At 39.4% G+C, this 24,184-nt stretch overlaps 1 protein-coding gene across 2 annotated transcripts in view; it reads right to left on the bottom strand.

Moving 5' to 3' along the window:
- The window catches only part of Mtmr10 (myotubularin related protein 10), a 49,470-nt gene that overhangs the window by 14,101 nt on the left and 11,185 nt on the right, over positions 1-24,184 (bottom strand). The window contains exons 4-12 of one of the 2 annotated variants that reach the window (XM_021659946.2): positions 24,010-24,082; positions 23,232-23,374; positions 15,712-15,802; positions 9,849-10,029; positions 8,221-8,308; positions 8,049-8,137; positions 6,689-6,819; positions 5,572-5,641; positions 4,942-5,012 (exon numbers count right to left, since the gene is read on the bottom strand). In XM_021659946.2, coding sequence (XP_021515621.1) covers positions 4,942-5,012; positions 5,572-5,641; positions 6,689-6,819; positions 8,049-8,137; positions 8,221-8,308; positions 9,849-10,029; positions 15,712-15,802; positions 23,232-23,374; positions 24,010-24,082 — 937 coding nt within the window. Of the gene's footprint in view, positions 1-4,941; positions 5,013-5,571; positions 5,642-6,688; positions 6,820-8,048; positions 8,138-8,220; positions 8,309-9,848; positions 10,030-13,756; positions 13,915-15,711; positions 15,803-23,231; positions 23,375-24,009; positions 24,083-24,184 lie in introns of those variants that run through there. The other variant, XM_060367272.1, reaches the window with a different exon arrangement.

The raw sequence follows: 24,184 nt of genomic DNA, 5'->3' as shown, positions 1-24,184 counted from the left end.
TTCTATACTTAAATTGTCTTTGTAAGAAAATTTTAGTAGATTCTAACAGCTCTCAAATATAATAAAATTCTTTTTTACAATTCAACTTCTATTTTTATTGGAGACCTATATGAGCCAAAAGAAATATTAAAGCAAGCACAGTATTGAAGAAGTATTAAGGCAAACAAATTATAATATTTTATTCTAACTCATTTCATTAAACACTGAAGCATTAACCATGGAGCTTAGTAGGAAATGGACTTTCATATGCCATTATTTGCAGACAATTGCTCATACTTTTTTCTTTTTAAAAAATTTATTCTTCTCTCATATATTGTATCCCAACTACTGTTTCCCCTTCCTCTCCCCCCTCTCTCAGAACCCCTGTTGCCCCCTGATGTCATCCACTCCTCTTTCCTTCCCTCCAGAAAAGGGCAGGCCTCCCAGGGATATCAAGCAAACACGGCACATCTATTTGCGATAAGACTAGGCACCTCCCTTCATACTAAGATTGGATGAGGCAACTCATCCAGGAGGGAAAAGGAGGCACAATATTGCTCACAGTATTTACATCTCAATAGTTTGTGGTAGAACATCTTTCTAGAATACATTCTACTACTGTTTTGTCAAGAATATTAAATAAAACACAATCTTTCCAGAGTCACCTTACTTCACATGACAATGACTCAGAAGTGAACAATAGAATGGAACTGTCCCTATCATGTGAAAAAGTGGCAAGCATTTCCTTCCTGCCCTGTACACCTATTTCCCTTTTCTTTTCTGAACTTTGTTTTTTGAGACAAGGTCTCAGTATAACCCATACTGGCCTCAAATTTGCAATAAAGGCAAGGAAGGGTGGCAATGATCTTCCTATCGCTGAGTCCCAAGTGTCAATATCATAGCTGTACACCTGCCACTTAACCCTTATCCTTTCAATAAGTCTAGAATTACCTTGATATGAAAGCTGAGCAAAATGATGAGAAATCACCTGACAGCCTTTGCAAATACAGCTGTAATAGCCATTAATAAAATATTAATAAGACAAATTGCTATGGAAATCCAGGAATTTTTTCCTAGAATGCAGTATTGCTTTACCATTTGACAAAGAAACATCATATTAATAAAATTTAATAATATTATCTCGAGGCAAACTAGCATCTGACATACTTCTGTATTTATTCCTAATTTAAAAAGAAACACTTAGTAAACCAGGAATTAAAGGGAACCTTATCAAAGTCTTCTCCCAACCCCTACAGCTAATATAACATCATCCGTAATGGTAAAGAACTCAATGCTTTTCCTGTAAAATTAGGAATGAGACAAGGATGTCTTCTCTCAATACTTCTATAGTGCCCTGCAAAAGAGGCTTGAGTCAGAACAGTTGGGCAAGAGAAAGGAAATAGAGAGCAACAGTATTTAAAAGGTTAAAGACTGTATTTGTCAACAATGGAATCCTGTATCGAGGATGAGGAATAGATCAAGGATGAGGAACAGAGGGATGGCTCAGTAAAATGCCTGCCACACAGGGGTGAGGACTTGAGTTCAGATCCACAGCACCCTCAATAAGAGCTGAGTGGGTGCCTATAAGCCCAGTGCTGGGTGAGTGGAAACAGGTGGATCTCTGGAGCTCACTGCTAACCAGCCTAGCCAAATCTATGAGCTCAAAGTTCAATGAAAGACACTAGATCAAAAAATGAGCTGGAAAGTGATTGACATTGACATTGAATGTTGATGCCATCTGCTACACACATGAACATGTACATAATACACCACACATATACAAGAATATTTTTAAGGAATCCATAAAATGGCTACTAAAATAAATGAGTAAGAGCACAAGAACTCGATATATCAATGAGTATACAATAAGCCTGGAAATGCAGTTAAGAAAAGACTGTAACCACAGAAATATATCTAATACCTTATATGTACTCAAGAGATTTAATACAATCAGTGTAAACCTTGTACAGTAAAATCTGTAACCACTGCTGACAAATGAAGGAAGACCAGAGTAAATGGTGAGACATTGACTTCACGGCTTGGCAGGTTCTGTACAGATACATACAGATGGCACTCTCCCCAAACTGCTCTATGGATCAACATATTCATATAAACACTCCAATAGGCCTTTTTTCTTTGAACACTAGAAATTACACAGAAATGCAAATCATCCAGAATAGCCAGAATAGTTTCAAAGACAAAGCTGTGTAGTTAAATGTCTCAACTTTAAAGCATACTGAACAACTTTGGCTCTCAAGATAATGTGGTAGTAGCATGAAGAACTGACATAAGCTCAATGGAGAAAATAGTTAAAAATAAACTTTTGCCATTTACACTCTGATTTTCATAAAAGCACCAAGGCAATCTAATGGAGAAATGAAAGTCTTTCAATAAATGATGCTAAAATAATTTAATAGCCACATACAAAAGAGATAATTCAACTTCTTACCTTTCTCTCCCTCCTCCTCTCCCTCTCTCTCTTATATACACACACATGCTCACATACACAGGCACACACACACATGCACATACATGTACACATGTTCACACAGGCACACATATGGGCACACACACACATGCACACATATTCATTCAAAATAGATCAAAGATCTAAATTCTAAGACCTAAAGCTATAAAAGTTGTAGAAAACAAAACACAAGAAAATATCCCTGTCTGTGCCTTGAGTTGGACAAATAGTTCTTAAATATGATAGAAAAATATCCATAAAAATGGAGAAATCATACTTCAAAATTTTAAATTAGTGTTTCAAAAGGCAAAAGAATGGGCAGACAGGACATAGTTGGAGAAAAAGCTTACAAATCATGTAGGATTACAAACAGAAATCTTAAAACTCAACAGAAAGATGAAACACAATAGAGAAATGTAAAGGAAAAGTACAGTGAACTACACCATTTCACCTGTGCCTGACTTGCTGTAAGCTAGAGGACAGTGCTGATAAGGATGTGGATGAGTCAGCATCCTCATCCATGCTGAGAAGAAAAATGTGGTCCAGTTGTAACTAGTCCAACAGATGAAGATATTCTAAAGAGACACCTGTGTCTCTAGATCTGGACTTGAAACAATGGGCCCCAAAGAAATGGGAATTCCCCAGGAATCTCACACAGGGAAAAGGAAAAGGTACTAGTAAGATGAACGTGAAGAGAGCCCCTGTACAGATGTAGCCCATGGCAGCTCAGTGTCCAAGTGGGTTCCCCAGTAAGGGGAACAGGGACTGTCTCTGACATGAACTCAGTGGCCGCCTCTTTGATCACCTCTCCCTGATGGGGAACAGCCTTACCAGGCCACAGAAGGAGACAATGCAGACAGTCCTGATGAAACCTGATAGACTAGGGTCAGATGGAAGGGGAGGAGGACCTCCCCTATCAGTGGACTTGGGGAGGGGCATGGGAGGGAATGAGGGAGGAAGGATGGGATTTGGGTGAATGGGGGGGGGCTACAGCTGGGATACAAAGTGAATAAACTGTAATAAAAATAAATTGATAAATTTTTTAAAAAGATGAGCGTAAGGGGGTTGCTGAATATAAGTCTCCTTTTCCTACTTTCTACTTTTAATTTAACTCTTATTGGCTATTGAGGACAAGTGGCTGACCTGGGGCACAAATTGTGATCCCCAAGTCAAATAACACTGCCCCTTCAGAGCATAGTTTGGCTGTTTCTTAGCAAGATGGACATGGACCTGCCACATAATTCAACAGCTTAAAACTATATCTCCCAAAACACATTTGTATGAATCTTCACAAGCAGCACATTCTGTGATAGCCCACCATATGGAAACAACCTAATGTCTACCAACAGGTAAATAGATTAACTGATTTACAAACAATGGGATACAATTTTTAAAAATCACTCATACATATGACATGAATGAACCTCATAAACACTTATGTTACATGAAAGAAGCTATAGTCAAAAGACCACATATTGTGTTATTCCAACTAAATGAACTATCTAGAAAAGACATATCTACAAAGACAGAAAGCAGCCTAGTGCTACTTTGGTGCTAAGACACAGGCAGATCTCTGTGAGTTCAAGACCAGCCTGGTCTACATTGCAAGTTCCAGGCCCAACTGGAACTACATAAGGAGAGTTTGTCTCAATTGCTCACAGACCCTCTAAAAAAAAAAAAAAGAAAAGAAAAAAAAAGACTCAGTAGGCAAAGGTCTTGCTGTATAACCCAATGATGTGAGTTCAGATCATGAAAACCCATGTAAAAGCTGGGTAGAGTAGCACAAGGATCTGTGATCCCTGTGCAACACTACTGGGAGATGAAGCAGAAGCAGGTGTTCAGAAGCCTGCAAGCCAGCTAGCCTAATATACACAGAAATGAACAAGAGAGGTTCTGTCCAAGGTGAAAGGCAATGAGCAACACTCAAGGTTGTCCTCTGACCTCCACACCAGTGACACTGCATCTGTGTGACCACATCACAACCAAAACACCTAGGCTCTCTATTTATCAAGTTATCAGTATACCCATGTGCATCATACCTCAACTAATGGTTTTAATCCATACTTTAAATGTGTTATTGAAACAGGCTCAGCACTCCCAAAGCCTTTTGTGGATAGAGAAGCCAGGGCTCATTCCTAGTAAAATGAGAGCACTCACTGATGAAGAGGAGAAAATCATTGGCTATTTCATTTGAATTCTTAATCTCAAATTATTTTCTTAGGGTCACCATTTAGAATGAGTAATAGAGCATTTATTTACACCAAAGAAAATTTGACTGAATTAGGAAAATAGCAAGATTAGAGAGGATGCTTTGCCCAAATTAGCATCAAGTATCAGTAAGTTACGGGACGGGACCAGGCTGGACACAGTCAAGAGTCTGCAGCATGCCTGGTGGTACTGCAGCTAAAATGGATGCAACTTAGGCTAATGTGAACCGTCAACAGCCACAGTTTGCTGTCAAGGTATGAGGCATTCTCAGGAATTATTTTAATTACCTTGCAGGACTACAGAGAGACGCTGGCTTTCAAGTATGTACACAAGTTCTGCTGCGTGTTTAAGGAAAGCCCTAAAAAGAAAGAAAAAAAAAAAAACACTGTTAAATCTCAAACTTCTACTATAAATACATGCCTTTACCTGCTGAGACATCTTGTCTACCTGAAAAAATATATTTTAAAATCAAGCAAAACTCATCACTCACTATATACACATATACTTTCAACTTTTATGAATTTCTCTGTATTAACAGGAATGATTCTTTAGGGAATAATATCAGGGAAATCCATCAACCCTATATTAAAAAATAGAGGCGGTTTACATGATGTTCAGGAAATAAAACTTTTAAGGTGACAATGGTAGTGGCTGTCACGATGGTAGAGGTGACGATGGTAGAGGGCAGGGATGAGGAGAGGACTGGGGAAGGCTGACTATGGTAGGGTGGGCACTAATGAAATCTAGAGGTTACAGCACTGTTGATTGTCAGGTTTGGATGCTGCCGTCCAGTTAGATGAGAAGTTAGCCTGAGGGATGGTAGGTGAAAGGCACGTGACTCTCTGTACTATTCTTCTACTTCATGTGAGCCTATAATTATTTCAAAATAAAAAGTTAAAAAAGACAAGCCAACAAACCTGACATATTCTAACCACCGAGTACTTTCCAGTGAAGACAACCATTTCTCTTCAGTTTCTTCAAAAGGCTCTGTAATAAACACACAATGCTGTTAAGCTCTTTATGCTTAGTTTTACATAACCAACATCAGAAGGAAGCTATTTAACAATTAGCTTTGAGGTAGCAGCACACATTTTTACTTTAGCACTTAGGAAGACATATCATGATTCTTTTTTTTTTTTTTTTTAAAGACAGTATTTCGCCATGAGCCCAGACTGGACTCAAAACTCTGGGTCCTCTTGCTTTACACTCTCAGATGCTGGGGTAACAGACATGGGCCACTGCACCAATGTAACATGTTACAGTTCTATAACAAAGCAGAAGAAAACATTCCCCTGGGTCCTGTCTTCTGCCTTCTGGCCTTTTCAAGAAAATCCTGGCAAGTCCAGCTAAGTCTTTGTCCTGCAGGCTAGTGACTCCTGGCTCTCCAGAAACTGATGCCTAGACTAGTACCCACTTCACAGCATTGCCTCTCCAGGTCCCACTTCTCTTCAGCATCACAGCTGCTAGTGTCACCTCTATGTGCTGGTAGCCCTAGAATAAATCACTGCCCTGCCCAGAGTATATATAATCATTCAAGGCTGCACCCTCACCAAGATCTCCTACCTTAACAATGCCTAGTCACCATCCAAGACCTGCCACTAAGCCACTTCTCCCTTGCCCAGGAGACACGAGGTTTCTCTGAAATTGGATCCACTCTACTTCAAAGATGCTTTCATGAGACATCCTTCCCTAACCAAGCTGAGTCTACTTAGCTAGAACTCTAAGGTTACACTTTCAACACTTGCTGAGCATAACCACTAATCTTGAAATCTAATCTTATGCATTGAAATCTCGGTAATGTCAATCTGCTGAGCAAATGCTCCTTTAAGGTAGTCTATATCTCATGATTTGGGGGAAATTTAACATGTTTGGTTTTTTTTCTCCTCAAAGCCAAAATAGGGTTAGACTTCATTTTCTAAAGGTTGAGTCTCTCCTTAGATGAATCTTCTAAATTTTTAAGGAATATTACTTTTCCTGATTGTTCTCACACAATTTTTTATTCCCATTCATTAAATACAAGCACAAAATAATTACCATTTACACACAGTTGCTTAAGTTTTACAAATGCCGATTGTATTTCTTGAATATTGGGCAAGGTTTTATCCAAATCTGACTTGTAAACATCACTTCTCTGCGGATGACTTTTAGTTATGGCATTGCAAATCCTAGTAAAGACAAAATCCTTTAGTATCTGTTCATCCATTTCTTCAACACTTAACATTATCATTCAGAAGTTCTTATACTTCTTGGGATAACTACACAGTAGTGTTACCCTGTGGGGCCTAGTGAGGACCACAGGCAGCAATCAAACTGCCATCACATATAAATCAAATGGAAAAGAGAGACTGTCTAACAGTAAGGCCTGAACCCCATGTGAAGTACCTCACAACTGAGAGGTGAAGTAGGGCCAAGTCAATGGGGTGGAGAGTGTTCATGGAGCATCATGAAGAAGGTGCCCAGAGGGAAGAACCCTGCTAAATATCTGTCAGGAGAGTGAAAAGACCAGGTAATTTTCAGATGGCTGGAGCCCATGAAATGTGACACACAAAAAGAAAAGAACAGCACCAATAACACACTTGGGGTGAAGCTGAGGAGGCAATATGTGGATTTATAAGATATCTGAAACACTAAGTGTCAAAATCATGAGGTGTTACAGATGGAGAAAGGGAAGGAAAAGAAAGGCATCTGCCTGAGAGGCATGGTGGCCGTATCCTTGAGTTCAGTTTCAGACATAAAGTTTAAAGTGCCTTGAAGATGTCCACATGGAAGATGTCAAGCTAGCTAGAGATAGTATCAATGTGTTGGTTACTAAAGCCACAGCCCTCAGTGACCTTCTGTAGAAAGAACTATAGATCAGAAGGAGGAAGAGGCCTTAGAGCCTAGACGATGCTTAGAGAGAATAGGACAGGCTGTGGAGGGCACAGTGCCAGCAGGGAACAAGGGCAGCAGTTGAGGACCTGGGGCACTGAGAGTTGGCCAGCTGTAAACCTGCAGCTCTGAGCACACCCAAGAGAAGCTTCCTACTAGTGATAGGGAGGTTACAGCTGACTTTAGCAGACATTACCAAACAACGGGTTTGTGAAGATCCTTTAAAACCATTTTCCAAGCTATTCTGACTTCATAAGCCTAAATAAGACACATGAAGTGAAAGCAGTTTGATTTATCCTGAAGTGTCTCACGTGGAAATCACTGTACTTTCAATGTTAAAGACACTCGTCTTTATTGTGTTTTATCAAAGATAATTTTACTATACTTACTCTTTTCAAAATGGTAATCCTTGTCAATAATGTGTGGTGGTACAAACTATTTCCAGTTAGTAAGGAATTTACTGCTCTTGTCTATGATACCAAGTCCATACCAAGTGTCTATGATACCAACACACTTTCTCAGTTACCTCTGGTCGATTTTTCTCTGTTGCAGCACATCTTTGATGAGGGCCATTCTCACAAGAGCACTGCCGTTAGAGTGGCTCCAGCACCAGAACTAGGAGACAGGCAAAAATCCTCACTTAGCTGGATACAAACAGTGGACAGCAGCATCAATGATATCCAACAGAAGTCACTTACTGGCATTCTTTTTCCAACAAAAGAATGGGAAAAGATCTTCAGGTCTTGGTCTGCTAGTGAACTTGGCACGACAAAGTATTCAGGAAGGCTAGATGGGAGAGAAACAGGTTACACATGAGTCCTGTGCTCACCTATGTTCACTGCTGCTATTCATGATAGCTCATCAGGGAAGAGGGAACCTCAGTTAAGAAAATGCCCCAACAGACTGGCATATAGGCGAACCTGTGGGGGCATTTTCATGATTGATGATTGGTGGAAGACCCAGCTCAGAGTAGATGTTCCTGCTCCTGGGATGGTAGTCCTGAGTGCTATAAGAAAACAGACTGGGAAAACTACGAGGAGCAAGCCAGCAGGCCACATTCATCCATGGCCTCTGCCTCCATTTCTGCCTCCAGGTTTCTGCTCTGTTTGAGATTCTGCCCTGACTTCCTTCAGTGATGAACATTGATGTGGAAGTGTAAGCAAATAAACCCTTTCTTCCTAAGTTGCTTATGGTCAAGGAGTTTTATCACAACAATAGCAACCCAATAGTGCCAATCAAATGAAAATATGGTCCATATGTACAGTGGAATTTTATTCAGCAATAAAGGGAAATGAAGCCATGACATTTGCAGAAAAATGGATGGAGCAGGAAGTCATTTTGTAAAGTGATACAAGGCAGACTTAAAAAGACAAATACTACATTTTCTTATGTCAAACCTAGATTTTAAATTTATGAGGGGGGTATGTTTATGAAGATCATGAAACTAAGAAGGAGACCATGAGAGGGGACAAAAGCTGATGGAGAAAAGGATTATAGAAAGCAGATAGACAGTACAATTAGGATAAAATCAACAGTAACCAGTAATGAAATAACTGATCCAGGCAGCCATCCTCTCACTTTGTGAAAACTACTTTGGGACACTGAAACCATGATATACGAAATAGAACTTTACACTAGGCAGATTAAGCAGACAGCCCTTGAGCCTGTCAGTCAGTCAGCACTGCAAGTACATACACACAGATACAGAGAGCTAGCCAGAGAGGGAGAGAGAGAAAACACACATAGGAAGCAAGCTGGAGACTAGATGGGATGCACAGGGAAAGGATTCTTGCAAAAACACTGAGGTTGGATCCAATTACTCCTTAGAATGCAGAAGAACATGTTAAAGAACACCACAGAATAATACTAGAATGTCGGAAATTCCACAAAACAACCCAGTTTTGTCAGTAAATACGTAAGTATAATAGACGTAGTACGAGAACATTGTATGTTAAAAGGCCTATGAGACATGTCACTCAAATTCAGTATAAAACTTCCTTGAATCTTAAATCAACTTTAAAAGACAGTTGTAAGAAAACTGCAGACAAATACTAGATTACTGATGGTAATAAAAAATTACTGTCAACATCTTTTAAACACTATGGATATGGATGGTGTGCTTATATTACAAAGTCCTTAACTTTAAAATAAAATATCCTTTAAATCCTATAATTTAAAACAGGTATTAATCATAACTTGCAAGTTTCTCAATGGAAGTAGAGTTGGGTTATTCTTCACAGAAGCCTTTTCCAGGTGTGTGTGTGTGTGTGTGTGTGTGTGTGTGTGTACCTGCATACATCTGTGCATGTGTTAATATAAGACTTACCAAGTAGATATCATGTAACCCTCGTTGATAGAGCAAACTCTCCACCCAGAAGCGCCTGTCCTCTTGATCTCTCTGTCCCAATCTGAGTAAGTTTCGAACAGCGGTGTCCTCTGGCTGCTGCTGCTGCCAACTGCACTCCATACTCCTCCACCTCCTGAGGCTACTCCATTAACTTTGTTGGCTGCAGGAAAGGCAGTATTATTAATTTTGTTGAGCCAGTGTCTTCTCAGCCAGCATCTGCTCTGCCTCCTGTCACATGCATGCCCTGATGTGTGACCTTCTGCCTTATCTTTCATGTCTCTCCGAAATCTTTGCATCAAAATTCAACCTGGCCTTTACCCAGCTCTTTCCTACTGTATAGACACCTTTCACGTCTCTGTTATTGTACTGGCTTTATCTCCTCTGTGCTTGCAGGCCAGCAGGCAACTTGATTTTGAAGACTTCCATCCGATCCCCCTGGGTGCTAATGCTGTGCCACACATTATTCGTTCTTCTCCCAGGCACTTCCTTATATAACGACCTGTGCCTGCTGCCCATACTTCGTCTCCATTTACCACCCTTATTTTTCAATCATTTCCCATTCCTACCAATTTATGGAAATGAGTTCTGAGCCTCCATTATCTCACTCCTCCAAACTGAGGATTAAGCCTGCCATCCGAATATTTTCTCCACACTGGAACAGGGAGTGCATGGATTTACCCAACAGCTTTCAAGTCCTCAAAGTACTTTATTTTTCTAGCATCATGCTCTCACCTGCTCACTAAATGACTCTTGGCTTTGTCTAGCTACTCAACTTAAGAAGCTGACAGAGCTGCTTGTGTGTCACTAGAAGCTACAGCCCTATCCTACATGATGTGTGTGAAGGAGGGTCTAGACGTCACTTCTTAGGAGTATTTCCAAAGATAGGGGCATGCCTAGCCTGAGAGTGCCTGAAAAACGGCAGGAGAGGGGCTGTGCTAGTCAGTCTGATGTCCTTAGGGTGATGGCACAAACTTCTTGGTCCAGTGTCTTACTGACAAGTGTAAGTGGCAGTTCCTAGGCTGACATTCCTGACTAGATGCTTTTTTCACACAAAATGTTTCTGTGATATTGGCTTCTCGTCCCAACCTTTTAATGATGTGCCTTTATCAAAAGAATCTAATCTAAATGGCTTCTTTAGGCCACAGAGATCCCTCATGTAACTGTTTACCGTTGTTTCCAACTTTCTTTCTTTTCTGTAGCCATGCAAAATGCCTAAATATCACATGGACATGCTACAATCCATCCTCAGTGATTAATTCTTAACTCCTGGTATAACACCGATATTTTTGGAGAACTTATGATGAGCTAAGTCCCCAGAACAAAAAAGTAAGTTTTTTTTTTACCTATTATTCTGAATGCTATAGCAAGACAATAGGGGGTAGGTACGAAATTATGAGCACTGAATAACTATGTGCAATAAAGATGCAGAGAAAGGTGGCCAAGAAAGCTATCCTGACTTGACAATATCTGAGCAGAGTTCTAAGAAAAATGTCAAAAGTTACCAGACTTTTTTTTTAAGGAGGAGATGGGCATGCTGTGCAGCGAATGAGACAATGATAACGCTTCAAGGAATCCATACAGTTAGAGCAGGAAAGCCAGGCATGGTGGAAGAGCAGCTATAGATTACACAAGGCCTAGACTTTAGATCTACGCTACTTAGGAATGGAACCACTTGCCAACCAGTGTCCATTTAAATTAAACTAAAACAAAAGTTAAATAAAATAACTAACATCAGTCCTTCAGGTCCACTAAGGACATTTCAAGTGCTTCCCAGCTTCTGTGTGCCCAAAGACAGTGCAGAAGAAAGGATACTCCATCTCTGGGCTAGTCTAGATCACCAAGGCTCTGACATGCTGTGTTTGGAAGGATACTCCATCTCTGGGTAGTCTAGCTCACCAAGGCTCTGACGTGCTGTGTTTGGAAGCCTGAATTTTACCCCTCTACTTTACACTTAGCTAGTAAGTCTGATTTTTAACAGATTGACAAAAATTATAATGCTAATTAGCCTGAATGCCCACTTCCCTCTCCACTTCAGTACTTTCTCTGTGGAACATAATCCCTAGGAAGTATGCTGGCTGACTCACAGGACTTTCAGGTGCCTGATCTATAAAGCAAGTCATCATATTACTAAATGTAAAGGAAAAAAAATCCGTATGATCAGTCCTTGCTTTTGGTAAGGCTCGTTTAAAAAATAAATCTTTTCCAATTTGATAAAGTGTATTTCTCTAGAACCAGCAGCAAACAGCATAAACATTAAAACCAAGGACAGAAATGATGCCTTCCAGCCGGCACTGCTATCCTCAGCACTGTACCACAGACTTTGGCTACAAGACAGCCATCACAAAACAGATAAAGAACACACTCAAGGCGGGGAGAGAGGATTTCAGCAGCAAATCCCCAGCTGAGTTCATGTTGAGTTTTCTGAATTTCTGAAACCACATTGAGAATGCTCTACAATTTATGAATTATTTCTCTAGATCTATTTATGACTAGACAGGTTTTCTGACATAAATTGAGAGCTCTTTGGGGTCCTATCCATGGGCACTATTTTTCAGGTTTCTCTCGTTCATTTCTCAACAGCTGGGACTACACTGCCATTAGCTCTGTGTATCCTTTGGAGAGAGTTCATTATGCGGTAGGTAGTAAGTAAGTAATCCAACTGCAAATTCTAGTGCTTTCTAAGAAGCCCAGAGGCTTGCTCTATCCATGCACCACTCAAAGGACTGCAGCAGCCAGCTGATCCAAGGAAGTCCTCTTAGGAGCCCTAAAGTTCCTGATGGCTACCTGACTGAGATTTTACAACATAGCTCTTCAATAGACTAAATGAACCTAGGCACCAGGCATTCTTGATCTTGGCATTTTCTATGGTAATTTAGAAATCTAGCCCTAGAATGATGACATTATTTTAGAACTTGTATGTAATTGACCCCACTGGCACTCAGAATGGACTCATGTAACAAGACAGTAAAAATGGTCAATATATCAAAAGAAAGCCTACCACCATGATGGTGCAGTGGGAATTAAGACATCACAAAGAAGGGAGAAGAAGTTAACCTCAGAATACTGAGGTTGTTCTTAGCAGGAGTCTCTGTCCCTGAGAGCCTGTGATGAAACCAACACATCTCTGCTTCTATATGGTTCTCCAGGGATTCTGCTGCTTTGGCGGCTAGCATTCAAGAGACAAGATTTATAGTCACACTGAGAACTCTAGAAGTTCCCAAGCAGCTAAATGACAATTCCTACACTGTTTCAAATAGTTGCATACTATATATTTTTTCAAATAAGTATTTAAAACAAATTCTAAAATACTAAGACCTATATTACTAAACAGGATATTTAATAAGTTCACTAAAATGTCTGTGTTTTAATGGGACAGCTCTGGATTACAGAAGCAGTTTTAGCTGTCTGTTGCAATGGAAAACTGCTGACATCAAGCCTGCACCTAACTTCCTGAGAGTTTCAAGTCTTCCAGTTCAGAAGCAATATTCTCACATCTAGCCAGCTTTGTAACAAACGTAAATCTGCACTTTTCTAGAACACTGTCTGCCGAATAATATCTGGCTGATGGCCGCAGAGCCCTCACTGTCTTTGAAAATAAGAGGAAGAGGGTGACTGCATTCTTCTTTGTGCTCTCCTGCTACAGCGTTTGTGCACAGTAACTGTTCTGAGGCCTGGGGCACTGCATGCTGCCGAGAACCTCAGGATGCTCACTGAAGAGTGTGGATGGCTACTGATCCTTTCAGAAATGGTTCTTACTCATCTCATATGATGCTGGACACAAGAGAAAACCTCATACTGCCTAAGACACTAGGAGAGTCTTTTCCAGACAACTGCAGGGACAATCTCCAATTTCAGGCCCTATTTGTGGAAACACCTTTGTCACCTACCTGCCTGAAAAAGGGGCTTCTTTAATCCAGCCAATGAGTCAAGGTGCCATCCAGAGGTTCAAGAGAGGGTAACTGAGCATCTTTCACTCACAAATTAGTGAACTGTGACTGCAGTGTATGAAAATTTCAGGCTTCCTTTGATCTTAGGGATGCAGTTTATGCTTCTGTAACAGCATGGAAGGATATTAAAGGATGTTACCCTATGAGGAAACTGAGTAAAACTTTGGACAGAACTATGATTATGAAGGACTTGCTGAAGGAGGAGTTAGAAGGATGTACTCCTGGATATTTTAAGTAATTACTAATCATCCAATTGCAATAGCCAGTTTTAAGAAAATAAGATGTATTTCAAGTTTTATAGATTAGAGATACCCATAAGAAATAAAGGAGGTAGGATTCAAAAAGTAACTTATGCAGGCATTGGGTCACCAACTGTACAGATGACTGTACTTGGACAACCCAAGCCATCATGTTTTTGCAAAATCATAACCTAACCACCCAATCATTCCTATCAGAATAAAGCAGCATAAAGAACTGGGCTGTGCCACAAGCAAACTGAAGCAGGCTTCCAAGACTGACTCTGGAAATAGGACATTGCACTAATGAGCTTGGTGATCACTGCTCTGTGGCTGATACTCAACACTTTATGCTTGGTTTTTAGATAGGAAGGGAATTTATATAAATATCAACTTCAAAAATAACTGTGTTGCTCAAGCCTAAAAATAATGATTACTATACATATGGCTAGGGAAAATTAAGTCACAAATACTTGTAGTATCCAGTTTCTATAGAGTACAAAATGAAAGCTGTTCTGAGACATTATTTTCATGTATCATCTCTAGAGTGTTGATTACTACCTTTCACAGTAATGAATATGCACTAAAACATCTGTGTCCAAAGTACTAACACCTAACTTTAATGCAATGTACCACAGTAGAAGTGGAATACCTTTATATCACAAGATATTTAAATTACTGCATTGTGTTATAAGGTAAGAAATAAAAAGTTCAGTACACTAATAATCTATAAGCCCTAGACCAGTGATCAACCCTCCTACTGCTGAGACCCTGTAAAAGTTCTTCATGTGCTGGTGACCAACCATAAAACTATTTTTTTGTTGCTACTTCATAACTGTAATTTTGCTACTGTTATACGTGTAAATACTTTTGGAGGTAGAGTTTTGCCAAAGAGGTCATGACCCTCTGGTTGAGAAGTGTTGCCCTGGACCATGCTGGGGTGAATGATCTTTCATTGGTTTTTCTTCCCTGAAGAGTGGTGGGATGTGTATTTCAGGCAGCGGCCACTGTAGCCACTCACACCCCAGGAGGCTAACGGGAGACACAGTGTCTGTGTGTGAGGGACCACACAATCTAGAGCACACTGTTTAAAATAGAATTACATGATTACATCTAGATTTTCTTCTTGATGATGTCATAGCTAACAGAGGTATGTGGACAAAACTATTTAGTTACCACAAAATTGCCTAGAATATATCTATTTTTTTACAAATGCTCATCTTCCTTCCATGTTCTTATTCAAAACAGAAAGTTGGTTTTTTGAAATCTTAGGAAAGTTCTCTAAAAGGTTTTAACATTTTAGGATTGATATAAAATCATATTTTGCCAGAAATTTTGTGATTTTTCAACTATCTTTTGGGTGTTTTTTTTTTTTTTTTTGCCAGTTTTAAAATAAAAATATCAGGAGATATACTGATCGTAAAATACAGACGAGTGACTACATGTGAAATAGGTGCTTTGAGCCCTACAAACTAGTGCTTATGGCTTATGGCTGTCTGGTCACGTCTCAGGAAGCACTGACAAAAAGTGGCTCTAAGTGCCACTTTATTTCTCAGCAGCTACCAAGCTAATGATCCTATACTTGTTAAAGCTCCAACAAACATGAATAAAATGGACACATGTAAAGTTAGTCACAATACTTAGTATTTTCATATTTACCTGAATTGTGGTATTTTTTCCCAACATATTCAAATGCAAAGAGTAGCTGAAGGTCTGTTGGCTGGGAATAATGAGCTATTGCAAGGCATACCTAGGAAAAATTCTGCATTTAGAATTTGACTTTAACACACTTAGTTAAATGAAATGCACAATAAGGCCTTGGTCACTGAGAGAGCCATCCGGGGCAGTGACTACTGATACTGCTGACATGTTTTCTGCTGACCTAGGACAGGAATGAACTACTTAAGGCCAAGTATCTCATTTGCTGTTGTGCCCCCAAGACACTGTTTAGTCCTTAATTAATTAATAAATACACTGTAAGTATTCAGAATTTGCTGAGTTCAATTCTTAGGTGGAACAACTTTACCCAATAACTAAAACTTGAGAGATAAAGAAGCATTCTCCAACAAGACAGTAACAACATATCCATTCAACAACAACAAAGCCCAAAGTTTCAATTTTAGTAGATTTTACAAATCCTCAGGGATTAAATAAAGAGTAAATCTAAACCACAGCCACAAGAAATTAAAATTAGTAATAACTATATCTAGATTCAGATAAAAGATATGGCTCGTACAGAGCAGTAGTTTAGAAAAACATTCAAGTGAATGGCTTGAGGCTAGAAGAGCATGGGCAAGCAAACCGACAAAGCACTGCATGAGTCCTAGGTCTATTAAGCAGTTGCTATGACTTATGTGAACTGTTTCTTTTCTTATAGCCTTGGTCTCCTTCTCTGTGAAATGGTGAAAACACATGGGTTGTTTTAAGTATTAATAACTGTGCATGCTTATCCTCAAAGGAACTCTGTATGTAGATACGTTTTTAATCTCATAATCCACTGGATAGAATGAAGGACAGTATTCCATGCTCACAAGCCATGGACTAGATTCCCTATGTGAATAAAGAAGAGGAAAAGAAATTTAAGACATGTGGACCAAGAAGGGTAGATGACCTTTCTTAAAGTGGTTATATATGACTTAGATGTGAAACACTAAACCAGAATGATATAATTTTGACAATAAGCAAGCAAGAAAAGTTAATTGCTAGCTCACTTTATATTACTGGTGTTTGGAGTGAGTTTATGCAAGTTCTATCTGTCAGCCTGTTACTTAAACTATATCTTTTTTCTTTTAAATTTATTCATTTTTTTATTAATTACAGTCTATTCACTTTGTATCCCAGCTGTAGCTCCTTCCCTTCTTAAACTGTATCTTGAAGCATCTTCTAGATAATAACATTTTTATCATAAAAAGTTAAAACATATAACCAAGGAGACAGAACTTATCACTAGATTTTAGTGAAAGGAAAAGCTCTGTAAAACTTTTATTGCCTTGATTTCTCAGTGCCTAGCCACAGAGCTTCCTGTAATTTTATAAGACTACTCTTTGCGATTCTTATTCCTACACCAACCTGTGTGTTTAGTGTCGAATGACACCTCAACAGAGCCTGCATTCACTGGAGATGAGCCCTTGGGCATGCTCTGAGATGGAGAGGCTAATGGGTGTGGAAAGGTCCATCTTAACAGGCAGGGCCATCCCACATTGCGAAGCGGGGAAGCAGCCTTCTCTAGTCTTGTTACTATGGTATGATGTGACCTGATGCTTGCTTCAATCTCCTGGTGGCTTGCCTTTCCTGCCACAGACTAACTGTGAGCCGAATAACCTCTTTCTCCCTTAAGTTGCTTTGGTCAGAGTACTTTATTACAACAACATGAAGGAAAAACTAAGACAGTCTTCTTTGAAGGACTTCTAGCAGCAAAACTCATGCAATCTATGCCTTGACAGAACAGGATCTGCATCATATCCTATTCCTTTGGGCACCATGTTTACGTCATACACAGACTTACTGCACTTTTTACTATGAAATTTTCATTACTTCCCTATTTTGCTATACTACCATAACTGCATCCTGAAGCCAGACATGTCTTATGGTACCTCTGTGGACTTCTCTGAATTCTAAAAATCTATATTTAAGGACTATCTTGTAAAATGTGTTTTTGGCTATCTTGGTAATCTGCTGTGGTTTCCACCTACTTGCATACCTCTCCTAATGAGACAACTCTTATCTTTCCAAGGTTCCCTTAGTCACCTGTGGTCAGACAAAAGCCTGTCTACATACATTCTGTCTGACTACAGCCACATTCTCTGCCATGCTCATTACTCCTCTCAGCCAGCCATACTTTCCTGTAAACAGCCATGTCTGGTAAACATAATTCTTACTGCATGTTGTAGCATGACCTATGGCATTTTGGATAGGCACTGTATCTACTGATGACAGCACTCAACATGCTAGCAGACAGATCAGTTACTGGTGTAGTCATGAAAATGCTACCCAGCACTATAACTAGTCGACCGCTTTTCCTATGAAAATTACAGATGACTAATAGTGGAACAAACATTCATGAAGCAAAAGAAAATAAAGCCTATTTGCAAAGCAAAACTCAACACAACCTATTTCTTAGGCTCCTTTAATATCACACAGCAGCACACTAGCTTAGATATGTCTGAAAGCATGTACATTTAAAGATGATAAATAGTACTGTGAAGCTGAAACATGGCTCAGTGACTTCCATGACAGCCTCTTTTCTAAGAAGGAAGGGGAGCTTATAACACAAATTGACTTTGCTGTTTGGCTGTGTGATTATAAGCATGCTTAGATTATTGTCTGGCACAAGCATATATGTAGTTGCGTATCTGGAGAATAGTCATGTTGCAAAGAAGAGAGAAAGCCAGATATCTTTTTTTTTTTCACTTTTCCCAATACACTATTTTAAAAGCCTGTGTATAAATTCTTAGCTTCTATTTGAAAGAGACTTTGAAAGGCTTTATAAGATCTCATTTGCATGCAAAGTTATTCTTATTATACAAATATTCCCTAATTAATAATTTTAAAGGAAAAATCCATGGGTGATTTGTCTTCTGACTAAAGCACAACACTGGAGACATCATATCCTAGACATGATGAACGTCCAGCTCTATCACATGTGCAAACAAACCAAGTTTCCTACATTCCAGTGGCTTAACACCAGAAAGGAGTATCAGGTTTCAGGCAAAAATGACAGCCAGCTCCAGCCAGGTGTGCTTACATGGGAATCCCACTAATATTTGGAAGACTGAGAAAGCATTACCACTTTTAAGGCCAGCCAAGGCTGCAAAGTAAGACTGATTTAAGAAAACTGAAGCCAGGGCTAGAAAGGCAGATTTGTTTACACAATGCTTGCTGCACAAACATAACGCCCAGAGTTTCATCTCCAGAACTACATCAAGGGCTGGAGGCAGCAATGTGCACTTGTCATCCAGAAGTGGGAAGCACGCAGGTCCTTGAGGCTCACTGGCCAGCCAGCCCAACCTGCTACTTGGCAAGCTCCAGGTTAGTGAGACACCCTGTCTCAAAAACAAGGTAGACAGTTCCTGAGATAGACCTTTGGCCCACACAAACACGGGTCAACATTTATTATTTTGGTCTTTTGTTTTGATTATTATTATTATTATTATTTATTATATAGCTCAGGTTGCATTTGAATTCAGTATTTTTCTGTCTCACCTTCCCAAATGCTGGTATATACAACCATGCCTGGCTGGCTCTCTAACTGTTTTCCCCCTTTGGTGTTTTTGTTTATTTGTTATGCGTATATGTGTGTGTGCCTGCAATGTCCACAGAGACCAGAAGACAGCATGAGGTCCTCTAGAGCTGAGTTACAGGCACTTACAAGCTTACTCAGAACCGTAAGAGCAGAGGTATGTTTTTCCTACTGAGCTATCTCTTCACCCCTTTCTTTAATTAGATGAACAAAATTCATTTCTAACTGAGAATAAAATAGAGACATCAGATATTTAATTCAATTACCATTAATCATCTACCTATATACTTTAAAATGATAAACTATTAAAAATAATTTTTAAATATTTTTAAAAGAATCCTCCCCCCCACCCCTTTTGCACCTCACTTTTGAGCAAGAATACATCCAAAGGAAATGGTGGGTCAAAGCTGCTATGAGGAAAATGTCAAATTTCTTTGGATAGACCTTCACCAAATACCATTATTTCCTATGGCAGCACAAGGATAGTAACAATGAACAGTTCTATGATACAGTTGCACAAACCAACTTCATTTAGCATGACACAACTGAAAGACAGGCAATCAGAAAGCCAGCCAGTGTTAGAGCAGCTTTTAACAAGATGTAATCCAGTGAGCCAATCTAGTATTCTGAGCCTTCCTATTTCAAACAAAAAGCAACAATGCTTTTAGTGTTTTAAAGAAGGATCCATGACTCCCGAATCACAGGATCACAAGTGTGTATCTGATTCTTTTAAAAGAACTTACAAAAGCGAAAGCATCTTCCATAGGAAACTTAACATTAAAGATTCCAGGAAGCAAATCAACTGGGCCTTCACCTCCCGGCTGATTGATAGTCATGGCATTCTGATTTTAGAGACAGGGTATTACTGTGTTGCTTCCAGCAGCCTTGTGTTAAGGTTCAGCCTGTCATTGGACAGTGGGTGCACACACTCAGACCAGGCTGAAAAATGCAGGGTTCATTGTTTTTCAGAGATGGAATCTCAAGTTTGTAGCATAGGCTGACCTTGAACTCAAGAGCCTCTGGTCTCAGTCTACCAACTAACTGGGATTACAGGTGTATGCCATGGCGTTGGCTCCAACTGAATTGACACAAAAGCCTTCACTTGAAATTTAAAAACCAGGGCCTAGAGTGATGGCTCAGTGGTGAAGACTAATGGCTGCTCTTCCAGAGGACCCAGATTTGAGTCCCAGACTACATGGCAGTTCACATAACTCCAGTTTCAGAGTACCAATACTCCCTTCTGGCCTCTGCAAGCACCAGGCATACAAGTGGCACAGACAAATATGCAGGAAAAACACTCATACACATAAAAATACATTTAAAAAAATTAAAACCCAGTAAGCTTTTGCAACCATATACAACTCTACATTAAAAATATGTACAACAGAAAAATTCCCATTGCTTCCCTTGTCCACCTTCATTTTTCTCATCACTGCACAAAAGGCAAGGACTATTTCTTTTGGGCCTCAGGCAATACATTTTGTAGGACACTGGGAAAGGATTTCTGTCAGAAGCTTGGTTTTGAGAAAGGACATGAGAGCTGGGCTGTTTTTGTAGACAGTTCAATAAATACAAACGGGATACCCTGAGCTTACAAGCACTGAGCTTTGTTCACCTGGTGATTACACACTGGTATGAGAATGTCTCCCATGCTGTTACTGTGACTTCCTTCACACTCATCTGTTCCTGCTTCATCTTGACTAGATAAACAGTCTTTAGGGAAAGAAGCTACAGCTTGCCCTTTTCTAGCTTAAGAATCTAGCACCTTTAGAAGAAGCTATCCAATGAGTAACTTGTCCCCATCCCTGGCTCCCGACCCCCAACACACCCAGTGCTGTATAGTTTTGTGTCAACTTGACACACACTAAAGTCACCTGAGAAGAGGGAGCCTCAATTAAGAAAATGTTTCCTTAAGACTGGCTTATAGGAAAGCCTGTAGGGCATTTTCTTAATAGTGGTTGATGGGAGAGGGCCCATCCCTGGGCTGGTAGTCCTGGGTTCTATAAAAAAGCAGGCTGAGCAAGCCAGTAAGCAGTACCCCTCCATGGCCTCTGCATCAGCTCCTGCCTCCAGGCTCCTTTCTCTGAGTTCCTGTCCTGACTTCCCTCAGTGATGGACTACAATGTAGAACTGTGGGCCAAATAAACCCATTCCTCCCCAACTTGCTCTTGGTCATGGTGTTTTACCACAGCAACAGAAACCCTACCTAGATTACCCAAGAAGAATGTGAGCAACTGAAAAATGAAAACTTCCTCACAGAATATACACCATAACATAAACAAGTACTCTACAAAAACCCAAATAATTATGTCTTCCATTCACTGAATATGTTGTCTAGAAAATATAGTAAGAGTGGAAAGCTTGAAACTTTCTGAAAGAAAATTAGGCCATCTCTGGATTTCTTAGGTAAAGCGCTCTACCTTGATCTCACAAGTCCTGTTGTATCCCCACTCCTGACACGCTGCACATCATGAGGATGAAGTTCTCACAGGTAGGTTCTCTCTTCTTAGTCAATGAAATTACAAGTATATAATTAAGTTTGAGAAAGTGACTTGGCTAAATATTTTACATGCAGTGTTCTACTTAATCAGTCCTAAAGTCTTTCTACATGTGAAAGACTGGGCACACTGAAAGTAAAATACCAAAAATCACAAATCCAAGCACTGAAAGGAGCCCTAAAGTTACCCAGTTGAATGTTCATGTTATGTTGACTGCTGATAGAGACAGTAGCTCAGACACACTACTGGCACTCTGCTCACAGTATCAGCAGGCATACATTTTTAGATGTCCATCTCATGCTTGCCTTCCAGTGGAGAAACTCTGGTTCTAGTTCTAAAGACAAATCTACCACCTCCTCACCAAACGATGTGAAGATAGCCAGCAGCCCTGAGATACTTCCAACAGCCTTAACTGGCAACAACGGGAGTTTTACTGCTGCCTACTGAGTATGAAAAACAAATGCACCCTTAGTAATCCAGCTTCAGTTTTCGCGCATTAGGACACTGCTGCTCTGTTCCTGCTACAGTGGAGTGGACTTTCTCCTGGGAATTCTCTTAGCTTTCCTCATCAGACCTAACAGAGGGGCAGGTGGTCTACCAACTTCATTTTACTGGCAAAGCTAAAATAGGAACCAAAGAAATGGTTTCTGCTCTTGACTTTTACTCTGGTACTAAATATTAAACATTCTGCAGAAGTCGAGAGAGAAAGCGGTCGATTAAAAAGTATCTAGCTTTGAGTTGCCACTGCAGAGTATATTTCAAATTAATTCATTAAGGCTTTTTTAAACCACTAATGATCATTAGGCCTACATTTACCTGATCTTTATGAAGCTACAGTCTAGCTTTTGCTTTGTTCACAAAGTTCTCTAATCCTAAATTAAAGCCTCATTAATTGCAATTATAGATCTCCAACTTTTCAACACTTTTTTTTTTAACCAAGAAAGAAACTGGCTGGTAGTGGTAATAAAGTAAAAAATATGCTTATTTCTATTTAATTCTTTAATATTTTAGTAGCTGCTTTAAAAACGCAGATTACTTTAAAATAGCTATAAACATATATAAGAAAATAATTTCCTTAATATTCTTGGCTTTAACTTTATGTGAAGAGACAGCTAATGATAACTTCCCCTAAAAAAATAAATAAATAAACAAAAACCTTGAGCAATTAAGAAATGCCTGCAGAGCCGTAAAAGGCTTCAGCAGGTAAAGGTGCTTCCAGCCATGCCTCAGGACTTGAGTTTTATCCTTGGGAATAACATGGTAGGAAGAGAGTAATTGATCCTCTGACTGTCACATGTGTACATGTATGTACATACACAATAAATAAATAACATAAAAAATTATTAAAAAAACAACTTTCACATGACTAGAAATAGTATTTTGCTACTTTATTATGCTATTTTGTTATGGAATTCAGAATTGATAAAGCTTAACAGCATTACCTTTTTGGCACTTTCAGGACCTGATTCATCAAATCGAAATCTGACAATTCGGAAATCTTTGCAATAAATAATTAATTCCGTTGGATTGAATTTCAGCTTCTGGTTGGGACCTAGGACTTTCTGTTTCCTCTTATGGTCATTCACTGAAGAAAAAAAAAAATAGAAAAAAAATGTGACAAAGTTCTTCCCTGGTGCTCTTCAACATTCTTAAATGGGCTTCCCAGCAGAAACCAGCACCAAACCACCACTGCCAGAGCGGACCCCATTGCTGAATGCTACTTCTTGTCATATCTGCCTATGGCTCCTAGACCTTTGGAGGGTCATCTCTGACTTTGATTGTGGAGATATTTTAGAGGATCTTTACAGTGATACACTTAATGACTTTTAATTAAAAAGAAAAAAAAAACAGTTTATAAACTAAAAAAATCATATTTCCATTTTACAAAAAATTCTTGACTTCTTTGTTGAGTTCTTGAGACTTAAAAAGGAATAAATGTAAAAGTAAGTCTACAGAAATAAAATTCCAACTCAAATATTTGAGACTATGGCCCTTTAAAGAATAGTTCTGGATTTCCATCAACTTTTAGAGACCCATTCCACGGATGAGCTCATTCCCAACCATGAAATGATCTCACTCTGCTTCTTAGGCCAGCCTTGAGCTCTGGGACTCAAGCAATCCTTCTGTTCCAGCCTCCCTGGGAGCTGAGGCTAGCCTATAAGTGTAGCTATCATATGCAGCTTCAATTTTTAGAGAAAGCACAGGCAGATTACCACATACCTGTAACAATCTGCTCAATACATGTCAAAGGGACATCATGTTCTCCAAGAAGAAGGTTTCTATAATGGAATTTCTGCAATAAAAAATGATATTTATGTGAATCCTTTTCTCAATACCATCGAAATAGTAAAAACAAGCCTTACATTTGATGTGATAAGAAACTCAGTATACTATT

The sequence above is a fragment of the Meriones unguiculatus genome, chromosome 14 (assembly GCF_030254825.1).
Source record: "Meriones unguiculatus strain TT.TT164.6M chromosome 14, Bangor_MerUng_6.1, whole genome shotgun sequence".
NCBI classification, from domain to species: domain Eukaryota; kingdom Metazoa; phylum Chordata; class Mammalia; order Rodentia; family Muridae; genus Meriones; species Meriones unguiculatus.
Note: the sequence above shows the minus strand (reverse complement) of the source record. Positions and strands in the feature narration are given on the sequence as shown.